The sequence below is a fragment of the Podarcis bocagei genome (genome assembly GCF_964188305.1).
Source record: "Podarcis bocagei genome assembly, chromosome: 2".
In the NCBI taxonomy this organism is placed as follows: domain Eukaryota; kingdom Metazoa; phylum Chordata; class Lepidosauria; order Squamata; family Lacertidae; genus Podarcis; species Podarcis bocagei.
The window spans coordinates 117,631,919-117,649,042 of NC_138126.1; the positions used below are offsets into that span (position 1 = coordinate 117,631,919).

The 17,124-nt window shown below is 48.8% G+C and overlaps 1 protein-coding gene across 3 annotated transcripts in view; it reads right to left on the reverse strand.

Moving 5' to 3' along the window:
- ASIC1 (acid sensing ion channel subunit 1) overlaps nt 1-13,892 on the reverse strand; it is a 222,981-nt gene extending 209,089 nt beyond the window's left edge. The window contains exons 1-3 of one of the 3 annotated variants that reach the window (XM_081181421.1): nt 13,233-13,892; nt 12,332-12,704; nt 6,212-6,407 (exon numbers count right to left, since the gene is read on the reverse strand). In XM_081181421.1, coding sequence (XP_081037547.1) covers nt 6,212-6,407; nt 12,332-12,696 — 561 coding nt within the window. In that variant the 5' untranslated portion in view covers nt 12,697-12,704; nt 13,233-13,892. Of the gene's footprint in view, nt 1-6,211; nt 6,408-12,331; nt 12,866-13,232 lie in introns of those variants that run through there. The other 2 variants (XM_081181419.1, XM_081181420.1) reach the window with 2 other exon arrangements.
- Nucleotides 13,893-17,124: the final 3,232 nt, after the last annotated feature.

The window sequence follows — 17,124 nt, forward strand, 5'->3', positions numbered from 1 at the left end:
CGGCACTTGCTCCTACTGATCTGACCCCATAGATACCAACAGCTTCTGGTTCTGCTCTTCCTCTCGGCTAAGACATTCCAATCGCTCTTTTATTTTGCCGTTTCTCCTTAAAACGGTGCCTCAAAGCGGCTTGCGACAAAGCAAACGGCACACAATGACATCAATTAAACAGAATAAAAGCCAGGAGCAGAACAAAACAAAGCATAATCAACACAGGGAGATTAAACTTCAAACCGAAACAAAAAGCAATTTTTAAAAAATGCAGGGAGCTGCCTGATACAGAGTCAGAACATCGGTTTATCTAGCTCTGTACTGTTGCTGAAATGAATGGCAGAAACCTTCCAGGGTTTGGGGCAGGAGTCCTTCCCAGCCCTCCCTGGGATCTTTCGCATGGAAAGCAAATGCTTTGCCACTGAGCTACAGTTCTCCTCTGAGTCTTAGCAGGGTGGGGGCCAACTGAGCCCTTCTAGAGGGGGGAGTTCCACAACCTGGGTGCCACAACTGAAAAGGCCCTGCCTTGTATCCCAACCACATGTGCCTCCGAAGAGGAATGGAACGCACTGCAGGGTCTCTGATGTGCAATGCAGAGCGGGAGCAGGATTTGAATGGGAAGAGGCTAGAGCAGGCGATATCTGGTTTTCAACACTGCGATCTATCACCAGCCTGAACATCACGATATACCAATATATCACAATGCCTGAAATAAGGATGGAACTATGCAGAGGCACTGGCTGGCTTCACGGTTTTCCCCGCATCGTGATTTTTGCTGGCGCCTGCTCTTGGGACTTGCTGCCTCCTGAAGGAAGGGAGAGCTGAGCAGGCAGAGTTAACAGGGGCTGCAAGAATCGAGAGAAGCATTGGTTGCCTTCATGGTTTCTCCCACATTGTGATTTCCGCATAGCGCACGAGCACACACACACACACACAAACTCATCATGATTCGCAAAACAGTGGTACCTCGATTTTTGAACGTAATCCATTCCAGTCCGAACACATCATGATTTGCAATATATTGCCAGGTCAAAAATTATGAAACCAGTATCACAATACACTGGTACCTTGGTACTCGAACGGCTTAGCTCCCGAACGATGCAAACCTGGAAGTAAGTGTTCTGGTTTGTAAACATTTTTTGGAAGCCGAACGTCTGACACGGCTTCCGCTTGAGTGCAGGAAGCTCCTGTAGCCAATCAGAAGCTGCGCCTTGGTTTTCGAACTCTTTCAGGAGTCGAACGGACTCCCGGAACAGATTAAGTTCAAGAACCAGGGTACCACTGTATAGACTTCAAATCGATTTATCACCCAACCCTAGAAGAAATTGTCCTCCAAATATGCTGGTCCCATGCTGTCTCAGTATAGGTGTGTTGCCATACGAAGCAGAAGGCTTTCCCTTGCCTTGAAAGCTGGGAGCTCCAAGCTAGCCACCAACTGCCCTTCCATGGCTGAACATAGAGACTCATTATGAAAAAGTCTCAGCCCCACAGCTTTGTAGACAGCCAGCATCATGCTACTGTTGAATGTAAGCATAGCCAGGAGAAGCTGGAGGTAGCAGCTGTACAGCAAGTGTGATCTAACCACTCAGGACGCTGAAAGTATGAGATCTCTTGTCCACTTTTCTGCATGTAAATCTCCAACTGATGTGGTATTCTGCCCTGTGCCACCTCCCCAGCCCAGAAGACTTTTGCTCCTTCAGGGTATGTTCTCCCTAAATCTGGGCATCTAAATCCTCAAGCCACAAGGAAGAAGGCACATTTCTGCAATTGCACCACATTAGTGCAGAGATCAAGACTGCACTCAGCACTCCATAACCAGAAAGAGACAACAGATCATACATGTCTTTTCCTTTTTTATTTTTATTTTTTAAAGAAGCCCTTAGGGAAATAAAAGCAGGCTTGATTGCTGGGGAAATCTTCAAAGCCAGCAAGGAGATCCATCACCCCAGTGGTAGGACAGTGCCTGCACAATGTAACACCCCCCCCCCAAAAAAAAATATTACTCTGCCCCGGGTCAAATTCTGGTCCATGCCCAAGTACTCATCTCCCACCTTGACTGTTGCGGCAACCTCAACTTCAGACTTCCTCGTTCCCTCCGTCATCTCGCTTCTATTCCAAACCTCTGCTGTCAAAAATATTTACCTCTCTTGTCACTCAGAGCATGTGATGTTCCTTTTGGTGCCTTTTGTTGGCTTCCCATCCCCTTTGGGGTCCTTGTCCTTACATTTAAAGAGATCTGTGGCCTTGCCCCACCTTGCTCCCTTCTGCCTCTTTTGTTTTCCCTCTTTATATTCCTGCTCCTTTATATTCTCTTTACGTCTCTCCTCCAGCTCTCTCACCTTCTCAGCCTACTGAAGGTCTCTCCCCGCTCTCTCAAATGATCTCTGCCTGTTCCCCCTTGCTGCTCCTTACATGCGCAGCTGCCTCTCTGTGATGTGTACATGGCACCACCGCTCTCCTTTCCTTCAGATCCATCCTCCTCAAGCCCCACTTCCCCCACACGGGCCTTTGACTTATCCTCTTCATCTCCATTCCCAGTTATAAACAAGGTTCAGGTAACAACAGCTCACGTTTCTCTTTCCCTCCCTGTATTGTTTCCAACTACCTCGGTTCTCAAACGCCTTGGTTCTCAAACTCCAAAAACCTGGAAGTAAGTTCCGGTTTTCGAACGTTTTTTGTAAGCTGAACATCCAATGCGGCTGTCAGCTATTGTTTCTGGGGCGCCTGCACCAATCAGAAGCCGTGCTTTGGTTTCTGAACATTTCAGAAGTCAAATGGACTTCCAGAACTGATTAAGTTTGGCACTTTTGTTTTTGCTATTTATTTTGCGTTTTTGTTTTTGAGGCTTTTTCAATTAATTTTTGTGACTGTGTGGAACCCAGTTCAGCTACTGATTGATTGATTGTGTGACTGCGGAAATGGATAAAAGTCCCCCATCCAAACAATGACTACCATCAGTGCAGGTAAGAAAAACAATTATTTTTAATTTTTATCATCTACAATTCCGTCTTATTTATTTTATAGTACAGTACATAGATAATTGCTTTCATTTTATGGATCAATGGGCTCGTTAGATAGTAAAATTCATGTTAAATTGCTGTTTTAGGGGTTGTTTTTAAAAGTCTGGAACGGATTAATTCGTTTTGCATGACTTTCTATGGGAAAGTCTGCCTTGGTTTTGGAATGCTTTGGTTTTGGAACGGACTTATGGAACGTATTAAGTTTTAGAACCAAGGTACCACTGTATCTGTAAGTTTTAGTCTATAAGCTCTATAAACAGATACCCATCTGTTGCCCAGTACTATTTTCTAGAAAAAGAGGTGCCAGAACTCACCATGAACACCTCTCTCATTCTCTTAGAATGGCAATAGCACCCACCTGAGTTCCGGCGAGTTCCTGCTTAAAAAAAAGCAATGCCACGGTGTTGCCTATATAATCCTGAAAGGTACCACACACACTGACAGCCCAGCAGCGGCGGCCCAAGACATTTTGCCACCTGAGGTGAACCACAAAATGGCGTCCTCCCTGCCAGGGAAGAAGGGGTGACTGAGGATCTACATCAGGAACAAGGGAGGGAACAAGGTCCACATCGGGATCTGCTGTCCCTGTTGATCTTGCTGCCTGAGGCAGTCGTGTCAGCTTGCCTCACAGGTGAGCTGGCCCTGAAGCCCAGTCTCCCTCCCTCTCATTGCAAAACAATTATTGCCAAACAAACAAACAAACAAACAAACGCAGACAACTTTGTTCAATTTACATACAGTGGTGCCCCGCAAGATGAATGCCTCACAAGACGGAAAACTCGCTAGACGAAAGAGTTTTCCATTTTGGAGGTGCTTCGCAAAACGAATTTCCTATGGGCTTGCTTCGCAAGACAAAAATGTCTTGCGAGTTCCTGCTGGTTTTCCCCCCCTCCCCCCTTTTTCTAAGCCGCTAAGCCGCTTATCAGCTGATCCGATCAGCAGATAAGCTGCTAAAAGCTGCTAAAAGCCGCTAATAGCGCTAATCCGCTAAACCTTCAATGGGCTTGCTTCGCAAGACGAAAAAAACGCTAGACGAAGAGAATCACAGAACGGATTATTTTCATCTTGCTAGGTACCACTGTACTTGATACTTCCAGCTCCATTATGGCAAGTGGAATTCCAGGCAAGCCCTTGGTGGCAAAAAGCTATCTGGAAAACCCACCTGCAACCAGCCAGAAATTAGGAATGGAATATCATGAGACACTTAATCTCAGGGTTGTGTGTTCGAGCCCCACATTGGGGATTCCTGCATTGGGGGGGTAGACTAGATGTCCCTCATGGTCCCTTCCAACTCAACAGTTCTAAGATTCTGTGCAGCCATCTCTTACTGAGTTAGCCCATCCAGCTCAGTATTGTCAACAGTTGCTGAAAGTACTGTAGCTCTCCAGGGTTTCAAGATTGGAGTCTCTCCTTGTCCTTCTTGAAGGTGCCAGTGACTGAATCTGGGACCTTCCGCACAAAAATGTCACACCATGGAGCTACGACCCAGTATAAACCATTGGTTACTTTTAGTGCAGAGTTTAGACACCCCTAGCTATACCATATAGACCATATGGACCATAAAGAAGGCTGATCGCTGAAGAATTGATGCTTTTGAATTATGGTGCTGGAGGAGACTCTTGAGAGTCCCAAGGACTGCAAGAAGATCAAACCTCTCCATTCTGAAGGAAATCAGCCCTGAGTGCTCACTGGAAGGACAAATCCTGAAGCTGAGGCTCCAATACTTTGGCCACCTCATGAGAAGAGAAGACTCCCTGGAAAAGACCCTGATGTTGGGAAAGATGGAGGGCACAAGGAGAAGGGGATGACAGAGGACGAGATGGTTGGATAGTGTTCTTGAAGCTACCAGCATGAGTTTGACCAAACTGCAGGAGGCAGTGGAAGACAGGAGTACCTGGCATGCTCTGGTCCATGGAGTCACGAAGAGTCGGACACTACTAAACGACTAAACAACAACAAGCTATAAGGTTTGCATCCTAACCCTTCCTCTTAACCCAGTTTGTGCATCTGATTGGATCAAATGGATGATCAATGGGCTGAATATGCTGCTTGAGGATGCTGGTACCCACATCCCTGTCACTTCCAGACTTTATTTTTTCTCTCTGTAGTCCTCCTGTGGGGGTAGCAATATATTTTAGCAGTCACATAATTCTGCCTCTTCCCCTGCTCTCATTAAAAACAAAACTCCCTTGCTAGGGAGCTTGAGCCATTATTGCAACTGTCCATCTTGAGGTGGAGGTTTTAAGTGACTTGGTGGCTACACTCACGACAACAGAAGCCTCCCTATAGTTTTTGTGCTGCTTTCCTCTAGGTTGAGGCAAACAAGCCATGTCAGTCCGACGCAAAAGAAGCCACAAATCGGGCTGGCTGCCCTTCCGTTTTTCCCCAATCGCATCCGAGGCACATTGCGAGATCCTCCGCCCGGTAGCCGTCTTCCAGATCTGATAAAGCATCGCACGCAACGCAAGCCCATCCGCTTAAAAGCTCACATGAGTCACCACAACAATCCAATAGCACCGAGCATCAAAATAATTCAGATGGTGAACAGACAGGCATGGTGCAAACCCCATTCCATATCAAGAGATATACAAATCTACAGCTAGGAGAGGCCTTCGTAGCAACGAGCCTCTCTGCACAGGCCTTACGATGTCAAGGCCGAGTGAAGAGAAGGCAAGCGATGCTCAGTTTTCCCCACAGGACTTTTTCTCCCACATCTTATTGGGACTGGGGAGGGGAGAATCAAGGCATCTCTAAATCTTGTTGTGGTATCCACAAAGACAGAAATCCCTGCATCAGCACACAAACACGCTCTTCAGAAGTCTTAGCCATGTCGACCACAAGGCATCAATATGTCCACACAGTTGCCACAGATACAATCAACTCAGGTTTAATGCACACAGCCCAAGACTCCAGCAAGGTCTCAGCTCTGCCTAGAAGAACGAGGATATCTGTTATAGGCCCTGACTGACTTCGGTCCTTCGTACATGGTTTGTGTCTCTCTGCCCATCAGAGATAACACGCTTCTGGTATATACACACTCTCTTACTCTTGACAGATTTTGGCCTCTGTTTCATCTCACCTGCCATGGACAGACTTTCTCTCCCCACCCAACATGAGCACCAAGCCATGTCTACCAGCAGTTTCACAGCAGTCAAAGCCTTTCGCTTTCCAGAGACTGGATCCAAGAAACGGCGACTCACCACTTTGAAGTCACTGGGGTCACACGGCGTCCCACGGAACGTGCAGGCAAGCAGCATTTCCTGGATGTCGTGGCCGGCTCGGTCGGAGAATTCCCGCATGTTGAAGGGTTTCGGCTTGAAGTTGCGGAAATTGGCCTTCTCCTGAAGGATCTCCAGCTGCTTCTCGTCAGCCATTTGGGTGTCTGGGATTTCGTACCTGAAGGAAAACACACAGCTCAGTCCCAAGGGGAGAAATGGGTCCATTCGAGTCTCCCCGTTTTGCTGGGTTGTTTGCTATGTCCACAGGGAGCCACCATGCCCTCTGGTGTCCCTGTGCAAGAGAGGAGCTGATGGAGGGCAGTCTAGGAGCACTGCAACGTGGAAGGGTAGGGTCTGAAGTATTCTGGGACATTGCCATTACAGGCAATCGACTGTGAGAAGCTTGCAGCACACAGACATATGTGCAATTAAAGCATGGTGTAATTAAAGCACCGTGTTACCTCTGAGATAATATGCAACGGGTCTCAATTCCTTCCAAGAGCAGTCTGGCATTCTCAAGACTATGCTGTTACTTTTCTCTTTAAAAACTGCAACTGCAACTTTCAAAGGTATAACATCTGGGTGGGTTTTTTTTTTTTTTACATGAGTAACAAATATTTTGTGCTACAGAGATGAGGGCAAAAAATGTGGGGGGGGGGTTCTTTCTCCTTCCCCCAAACATATCTTTGCTTTCTTTCTTTTTTAGTTAGATCTTTTTTATAATACAATATATGAATGTTTGCTTAAATCTATGCCAGTTGTGGAATTTTCTGCGCCTGATGGAAAATTTGGGTCATTTTGGCTTAGGTTTTTTTTTAATTATTATTAATTGCAAACCGACTAAATCCCAGCATATGGATCAGAAAGAAATTTGGCTTGGCAATTTGCACTTCTTGAAACAGTTTGTGAACCAAAATGCAGCCATCCTCTGACCTTCATACTTCTCCAACTTTTGTAGTGGTTCTCCAGGAGAAGCAACAACAAAATGTGTTTTTAAGGTTTGATATTTTACTATGTTTTATATATGCTGTAAACCGCCCAGAGTGGCTGGGGAAACCCAGTGGGGTATATATATATAATATATTATTACAAAGATGCATACATCAGGTGACTGTGTGCATAAAAATGCATATATTCATGATAACATGCAAACGATACGTTATCTTTAGGAAAATGGCTTGCAAAAAGATGCCGATTTGGAGAAAAGTGCACGAGACTGCTAACTGACTTTTGCGAAGACTTTTGCGCAAACTAAGGCAGAGATGTGGAGAACCAAACTTAAGACTGGAAAAATAAGATTCTAAAATTGACAGATTCACCCATCTCTACTGCTCTGCCTGAAGACTCTAAGTATTTCACACCTTTCGCTTTCCCTAACATGGGCGCATCTGCCCAGAGTTCAGGTTCATTTCTGGCACATGAAATCTGTGGGAGAATTCAAGCATCCCCTTTGTGGTATGGGATGAGCCGCTTCCTTATAGACAACTACGATGTCAGTAGGGCATGTAACGGAGGAATTCGGTAGTGGTTGGGGCCAGTGACATCTGCAAATGTAGCAAATGGATTGGCCTAAGGAGCCTATATGGTGGTGCTGTGGGTTAAACCACAGAGCCTAGGACTTGCCGATCAGAAGGTCGGCAGTTCGAATCCCCGCAACAGAGTGAGCTCCCGTTGCTCAGTCCCTGCTCCTGCCAACCTAGCAGTTCGAAAGCACGTCAAAGTGCAAGTAGATAAATAGGTACCGCTCCGGCGGGAAGGTAAACGCCGTTTCCGTGTGCTGCTCTGGTTCGCCAGAAGCGGCTTAGTCATGCTGGCCACATGACCCGGAAGCTGTACGCTGGTTCCCTCAGCCAATAAAGTAAGATGAGCACCGCAAGCCCAGAATCGGTCACTAATAGTCAGGGGGTCCCTTTACCTTTAAGGAGCCTATGGGAATGATGACACATAATTTGGCTTCTATTGATATCCTCACACAATCCCTGGAAGACCCAGACTCAGGACTGTGCCAACATCTCAGATGCTGAAGCTCACTAAGCATGGTATGTCCCTGAAATGTGGTGGTTCTTATTTTTCTTGCTGCTAACCAGTGTGCAAAAGTAATTTCTTTCTTTCTTTGTGGAAAGCGGTGAATGTTTTGGGTTGGTTTTTTAAAAAATAAATGATATGTCAAGGCTACTTTATTGATATCTGGCTCTTACATCCAAAATGTCCCTTTGCGGAATCTGTTTTATGAACATGTCTGCAAAAGTATAGGGAACCTTCTGTTTATTTTATTCCAACGGCAATAATGTGCTCCGCACAGTTGTTGCTCTCCACTTCCCTTGTGTGTTGTTGTGTTTCAAAACTTAAGCGCATCTTTTAAAAAATAAAACGTTCTTCTTCAACCAGGCCTCTGGCTGATCAATATTCTACAGCCTTTGAAATGCAGCTGTGGAAAGGGGAGGGGGTTATTGTTTTGTTGTTTGGGTTTAATTATTTACTGTGTTTCATCTTGTGTCTTATTCTGTGAACTGCCCCGAGATCTCTTGAAGAAGGACGGTACATAAATTTAACAAATAATAAAATAGTAGTCAATAAAAATAAATGATATGCCAGAAGACTGGGAAGTTCCTGGAGCAGACAGGCACAGAGGAATAGCCTGGAGGCAGTGGGACAACTGGGAAACTTTAGATCCTGGACAAAAAAGATCTTATGGGGTGGCCTCTCTTTAGGCCACAGGTTGCCAACATGCACCCTGTGATTGTACATGTGCCCACAGAGGCCCTCCCTGGTGCCCACAAGGCCACCTGCCCTCCTCCCATTGAAATTAGACTTGAAAGAATGCTGTTGCAGTATTCGAGGAACTTCAGTAATAGTTGAAAGGTAGATTTAAGAAATTAGCTATATTAAGAAAAAGTTTAATTATGATCAAAGTGTGTACTGGCAATAAGTAATATGAAATTGAAATATGGAATATGGAATAGACGGGAGGTTGGGCCTTTAGTGTTAAGACCAATATATGTTTTATTGTTTGTTAAGAAAATTATGTGTCTATGGTTATTCCTGTGTGTAATTTTGTATTTGTGTTTTTTTCCCTTTTTTCTTGCTGTATCAATAATTTTTAAAAAAGGGGGGGAGGAAATTAGACTTAAAAGAAATATTCTATTGTAGCCAATATTGCAGAATGCAGGCTGTGCTTGGTTGTTTTGTGTGTGTGTGTGTGTGTGTTGCTCACAACAGTTCTCCAGTTTGCAAAGGTGCCTGAGGGCTCCAAAAGGTTGGCAACCCCAGTTTTGGATGGTACTAAACTTATTGCAAACTCTGACAAGTCAGTTCTGCTGCACTGGGGAACCCTCCTGGTTCTTCTGCTCAGTGGGGTCCTAGACTTTTGCACCTTCAAATCCATCCCACCATTACCTAGAACGAGTTGTCCATTTATTCATAGAGTGCAGCTGATCTGGGAAGTTTTTATCAGCCAGCAGTACAGGGCTGGCTGACTGGGGTCACCCAGTTCCAAGGACCAGGAGGTTTCTAGGTTATGATGCCAGAGTCTCAAGCTGCCTGCAATAAGCTCCTCCTCCTACCAGTGGACCTAGTGGTTCAAGGACCAGGGGATCAGAATCTGTCCCACAGCGCCTGATAGAAATAAAAGATACCACTTTCAGAGACGGCTAGGGCCAGCCGCAAAACTACTCAGATGTTGCTCAAAATAAAATAAACCCAGTTCTCCAACACGAAATCTCAAACCAAGCCAATTTGACAAGGCATGTGTACATTTTGCTTACTTTGCATAAATGTGATTAATTGTGTGCAGTGTTCTGCATCACACACTGGATCGTAATTTGAAATATTTTTGCATGGAGCTGTGCATTGGGAGAAAGATGCAGCAGGGAAGTTGCGTGGCTGAAGGAATATAACTGGAACCCATGGGAGCAGGCAGAGCGAGACCAGCAATTATGACAGGCCTTGGGACTTCACATTGCCGGCTTTTCATGAGACCTCACGATCATTAAGGCTGGGTGAAGAGATGTGGCTCCACCCCCACCCACAATATTACTTACTACAATTCTCAGAAATCCAGATTCATCACCAGATGGCACATTTTGCACATAGAGAACTGCACTAGAGAACCATCGCTTCAAACATGTGCACACACAGCCTGCTGCTTCTTGCTTGCTAAAACCCCCTTGCCAAGAAATGATCGCAAAAAGAAGGGCATTGCTTATGTTACTTTCGTAGACCAGGAAGCCAGAAAGCTGAGCTCCACTACTTGAGACAACAGCTGCCAAGCCCAGTCAAAAACTGTGGACTTCTGTTCCAGAGACCATGAACATCCAGAGAGACAAGCCAGGAGGAACAGCATTCTTTTAGCTTGCTGGTCCATTTTGATTTGGCCACTGCTGGAAGTAGAATGGATCTGACTATCAGCCTGACCCCGGGCAGCTGCTGCCTACAAAATGCCCCATTTTAACTTATGGGTTGTGCTGGCACAAGATGTAGAAACAGCAAATAGCTTAGACAGCTCAGGGTGAGGAAAGAGAAGAGTTATTAGACAAATGCACAGAGGAGACGTCTATTACAGCTATTAGCTCTGACAGCTAAATAGGCCCTCCATGTTCAGCTGCAGTTATGTCACTTCATTAATACCAAAAATTTGGGACATTGATACCAGGGATGGGCTGCTGCCTTGTAAGTTTCCCAGAAGCTTCTGGCTGGCCATGGATGGAAAAGGACCTCTGGACTAGGACTTCTTGTCCAATCCAGCTGGGCTCTTCATATGTTTCTTATGCTCTGAAACAAGGGGCCATCTGCCCAGATGTTATGGTACAGTGGCCTTTTAAATAAGGAGTAGGCTTTTAAAAAAAAGGAAGCCCCATTCAAAACGGACCATTCTGCACAACACTGCCTTTTTATACAGCCTAAGATTCTGGTCAACAACAAATCAAAAAATCAGGCACCGGGTAGGACAAGATTCTGCCATACAGAATGGATTTACAACATCCCCGTTGAGTCAGAGGGATGTGAGAGCATTTGAGCGAGCTGAATTCTGGGCCATCCTGACTTAGAAACCCATGCAAACTTAGCAACAAGACTTTCCTCCCTCCCTCGGCGGTTGGGAATATAATTGGACCGCGATGCACTGCCAAGGAGTTGCGATTCTCTCCAGCAGAGGGCAGAGAGGTGCCTGGATGAGTTGCGGTGAAATGCACATGGGGCTTCTTCCTTAGGGTTCGTGCTCCGGAGCACTTAAGAGCAGCCACTAAAACAAGCAGAGAGCTCTGCTACAGAGACAAGGCAAAGAAACTCCTGCTGCATAACTCCTGTGCTAGCCAGCCTTCCAGAAAACCCAAAGGGTCTCTTGCCCTCTCGCAAGAGCCACATACAGGTGTGAGTTTTAGTGGCCTTATCCCTGGATCTCCTCGAACACACCTGCAGGGAACTGTAAGGGATCGTGCCTGTAAGAATGCCAGGGTGGGGCCTTCTTCAGGGCCTGTCTAATTGGTTGTAAACGTTACCCTGTTCCCATAGGGACCGGCTCTGTTAAGTACCGGGAAGTGTGTGTGTGATGAGGCTTCAGACACAAAAGCGTGAAAAGCTGCATTGAAGGAAGGAAGCAATCAGAAGTGCAAGCAATGCTCACAGCTGTATCCACAGTAGGGGGATAAATCCGTTTTGAAGAGCCTTAAAGGAACATGACTGAAAAAAGAGGCGCCTGGTGCCACGTTGCCAGGGGTGTTTCACCCGCATGTGCAGCACTTGCAAGGAGCCACATGTGTGGCATGCCCAGCGCATGCCACTGGATCTAGCCTGACGTTTCTGGGCCTGCGGTGTAGCCTATGCAAGTGGCCAGGCATACAAAAATGCACATCTTGAAAGGTGTCAAGCTAGCAAATTCCAATTACAGGCAACTCCCCATTTATGCACCCGTCCGGGAACTGTGTCCATAGAACACACTTTGGTGCACAAAGTCCCCAAACACCCCCCCCCACACACATCGGGTGCACAACATGCAAGGGCCGCAGGTGCCCTAACTGTTGAACGCCAACCCGCAGCGATGTGCGCTTGGGTACCCCGCTCGGCGGGCACGGAGGCCCATCGCCCAACCGCCGCACTGGGACCTACCGACTATTGAGGAGGGCCAGCAGCTCACCAGCGTGGTACAGGTCATTCTTTGTCACCCGGCTGAAGCGGAACTCATTGAGGTTGCAGAAGGTGACGGCCGGGAAGGTCATGTGGGAAGTGGCCACTTCGTCCAGCTTGGTGACATGCGGGTAGAGGAAGTAGTATTGGATCCTTTCGTTGCACTCGAAGACCAGCATGGCCAAGGAGCCCAGGAAGCAAAGGGTCCAGAAGACGCGCTTGGCGAAGAAGCGCTCGTACGAGAAGATGTGCGACAGGCCGTGCAGCGTGGAATTGCTGGCGAACGCCTCGATGCTCACTGGATGCCCGTTCTCCACCTCCTCCTCATCCACCTTCAGGTCCATCATGGTCAGGCCTGGGACAGGGAAGGAGAAGCAGATCTGTGGGGAGAGACGAGAGGAAAGCGGCGACGCCGGGTGAGCGCCTGCCCTCTTCGGATCCCTCCACACCTGCTCGGGAAGAGAGCGAACCCCGCCACCTCCCCTTCCCCGCCTCCCAAGCCAAGCCGTCGTCTGGGGGAGAGGACGAGATCGACGCCGAGGCGCCCTCCCCTTCCTCTCTGGCTCTTCCCGGTTCCCGGAGAGCACCCCTTCTCCCGGCTGCCCCTTTAACCCGGGGTGTGTGTGCGCGCGCGTGTGCTGGGGCTTTATTTCACCCCCGGCTCCATAATCCACTTTGGCCACCACCTCCCTCCCTGCGTATTTGTGGCGCCCCTCTGGAGGCTTCACCAGGGGCGAACAAACCTAGGGCTAGCCCCCCACTCCGCCCCCATCTCCCCAGCGTAGCCACGACTCTGGTGTGTGGGAATCCCCCCCCCATTCCTACCCCACCAATTCCCCTCCCCACCCCGCGCGGTCCCGCTTTACGCGCCGAGCATGCAAACCTGGAAGCAGGGCCAGCGTCGGCAGCCGGGAGCTAGCGCTCCGAGGGATGGAATGCTCGCCGGCTGGGCTGGCCGTGCGGGGCTTTTGGAGAGGCTGCGAAGCGCAAAGGCGCACGGCGAGAGCACCAAGGGTACCCGAGCCCAGGCGGCACCTGGCGGCGGCGGGGATGAGGAGGAGGTGGCGGCGGCGGCGGAGAGGATCCTCCTCCTTCTCCCTTCCTGGCTGGAATCAAAGAAAGGCGATCGGGGCCGGAAAGCAGGCAGCTGAGCGCGACTAAGCAGCGGCGGCGGCGGCGGCGGCGCGTGTCTCGGTGCCAAAGCCAGGCATCCTCTCCCCTGGTGGCGAGCGCGGCGGCTGCTCCTCGGGGCGGGGCGGCCGAGGGAGGGAATCGCGCCGGGCTCCGAGGCAGGAGGAGGAGGAGGAGGATCCGCAGGAATTCGCCGCGTCTCCCACGGGAGTCAGGGCCCAAGTGGGCTGGCAGGGCTGGCTGGCCGAGCCGGGAGCCCCTACGAGAGATCGCCGGGTGGCGGCAGCAGCGGCGAGGCTTGGGCGCCGTGCGAGTGTGTGAGTGCGCGCGCCTGTGCGCGAGGAGGAGGAGGAGGAGAGCGGCTCGCCGCGCTTGGAGGTGCCCAATCTGGGATTGCAGGGGGCGGCGTAGGGTGTGCGCGCCGGCAGCAGGAGCTGTTGCAAGCTGAGGCCGGGGACGTGTGTGCTAGAGAGAGCGAGAGAAAATCAAGAGTCTTCCCCGCTCCCGCAGCGGCCTCCCATTCACGTTTTGCTTTTTTCTCTGAACTGATGCCAAAGTCCCGCGTCGTCGGCCTCCCTCCCGCACGCAGAGCATTCAGAGACCTATTCACGCCATCATTCATTGCGCTTCGGGAGCTCACACGAGCTGACGGTTCGCCCAACGCCGGGCATATTGTTAAATGGTGCTCCCCCGCCCCACAACCCTGGGGCACATAGAATTGTAGGTGCGTGACCCCGAGAAACATCTAATCCAACCCCCTGCAATGCAGGAATATGCAGCTGTCCCATACGGGGATCGAACCTGCAACCTTGGCATTATCAGCACCATGCTCTATCCAGCTGAGTTAAGGTAAAGGTAAAGGGACCCCTGGCCATTAGGTCCAGTGGTGGCCGACTCTGGCCGAGGGAGCCGGCGTACATGTGGCCAGCATGACTAAGCCGCTTCTGGCGAACCAGAGCAGCGCACAGAAACACTGTTTACCTTCCCGCCAGAGTGGTACCTATTTATCTACTTGCACTTTGATGTGCTTTCGAACTGCTAGGTGGGCAGGAGCAGGGACCGAGCAACGGGAGCTCACCCCGTCGCAGGGATTCGAACCGCCGACCTTCTGATCGGCAAGTCCTAGGCTCAGTGGTTTAACCCACAGCGCCACCCGTGTCCCATCCAGCTGAGTTAGCCAGGTCCAAATGGCCGTTCACTGCGTCCCTGGGAAAGGTCCGATTTGCACCCATGATGCAGGGCTTGCTATTAAGTATATTATACCATGCTGCTTTATCTTGAATAGTGTGCCTATGCAATACTCCTTGTACACGCACAGACCAGGCTGGGTGTTGCATTCTGACGTTCTCACTCCAAGGTTTCAGGTTTATCCAAAGAACAAAAAACCCAGGGGTGCCAAATTGAATAAAATTTTGGGGTGGGGGCCCAGGTAAGCCTCACCCCTCATAATTGATCACACACAAATTGGTCGGCAGGTACCATTTGAATGGCAATGCCCATCAACGGGGGGTGGGTGGGTGGTGGTGGAGGTGTCTTGGCCCCTAGGAGGTGGCTCCTATGGTGTATACCTAAATATGTAATAGGCCAAGAGGTCCCTGGGCTTGCACAAGTGGCTCTTTTCATCTTCTCCCTCCCACCCTCAGTAAGACCAAAGAAGTGGTGTTATTTGCTGTAGCACTCAATGCCCATTAAAATGAAGGGAAGGGCTTAGGTCAGGGTAGAGTCCCTTGTTGGATCCCCAACATTTCCTAGCAGACTGGGAGTGACCCCTGTCTAGAATCATGGAGAGATGCTGCCAGCCAGAGTAGACACTACTCAACTTTTGTTGTTTAGTCGTTTAGTCGTGTCCGACTCTTTGTGACCCCCTGGACCAGAGCACGCCAGGCACTCCTGTTTTCCACTGCCTCCTGCAGTTTGGTCAAACTCATGCTGGTAGCTTCGAGAACACTGTCCAACCATCTCATCCTCTGTCGTCCCCTTCTCCTTGTGCCCTCAATCTTTCCCAGCATCTGGGTCTTTTCCAGGGAGTCTTCTCTTCACATGAGGTGGCCAGAGTATTGGAGCCTCAGCTTCAGGATCTGTCCTTCCGGTGAGCACTCAGGGCTGATTTCCTTCAGAATGGATACGTTTGATCTTCTTGCAGTCCATGGGACTCTCAAGAGTCTCCTCCAGCACCATAATTCAAAAGCATCAATTCTTCAGTGATTAACCTTTATGGTCCAGCTCTCGCTTCCACACATCACTACTGGGAGAACCATAGCTTTAACTATACAGACCTTTGTCGGCACTACTCAACTAGACTGGACAATTGTCTGAATCATTACAAGGCAGCTTCTTGTCTTAAAGCGCATGCACACCCCAATCCTGGGAACTGTAGCTTGTGAAGGGTTTTGGGAATTGTAGTACTGTGAAGGGTTAGCTTCAGTCCCCTGGATTCCTTGTGGGGTGTGTGTGCGTGCTTTAAATGAGTTTTAAATGCATGGCATGTACACTGCCCTGGATTCTCCTTGGACAAAATCCAGAAATTAAGCCATGATCAGGAACACCACCCAGAAGCAGGTGCTAATTGTACTAGACCAGAGGTAGCCATCTTGTTGTCCTCTAGATGTTGCTGGACTCCAGTTACCACCATCCCTAATTATTGGCCATGCAAGGATACTAAAGAGCTTGCACTTTTGATCCCAGAGCCTCTGTCTATAATCTTTGAGGTTTCTCGGGGACTGTGCAGATTGGAAGCAGGAAAATGTTGCTCCCATCTTCAGTGGGGGGGGGGAGAGAGAAAAAAGACTCAGGTATCCACCAACCGATCAGCTTGATGTCAATACCAGAAAAGGTCCTAGAATAGATCATTAAACAGCTGGTCAGTGAACACTTAGAAAAGGATGCTGTGATCACGAAGACACAGCATGGGTTTCTGGTAGCGTTACAAGTTTGGTGGATCAGGGGAATGCTGTGGACGTAGTGTATCTTGATTTCAAAATAAGGATTTTGACAAAGTCACCCATGATATTGTGACAAGTGGGGGTGCTGCAGCGGTCTGTCCTGGCTCTGTTGTTCAACATCTTTAAAATGACTTGGATAAAGGAATTGAGGGGAAGCTCATCAAATCTGCAGATGACGCTAGACTAGGAGGGGTAGCCAATGCTGCAGAAGACAGAATCAGGATTCAATATTACTTTATCAGATTGGAGAATTGGGCCCAAACTACCAAAATAAATCTCAGTAGGAACAAATGTAAGGTTCTGCACTCAAGCAGGAAGAACCAGCTGCACAGATCCAAAATGGGGAACACCTGGCTTCCCAATAATATATGTGAAAAGGATCTTGGGGGGGGGGGTCTTAGTAGGCCATAAGCTTAAAAAAAAGCTAATGCTATTCTAGACTACATCAACGGAAATATAGCGTCCCTGGTCTTTTCTGCCTAGGTCAGACAACACCCGAAGTATTGTGGCCAGTTCAGTTTCTGAAGAATATTGACAAGCTAGAACATGTGCAGAGGAGGGTCTGGAAACCAAGCCGTATGAGGAATGGTTGAGGGAGCTGAGTATGTTTAGCATGGAAAAGAGGAGAATGAGAGGAGCTATGATATCTAAAGGGCTGTCACCTAGAAGATGGAGCAAGCTTGTCTTCTCCTGCTCTGGAGG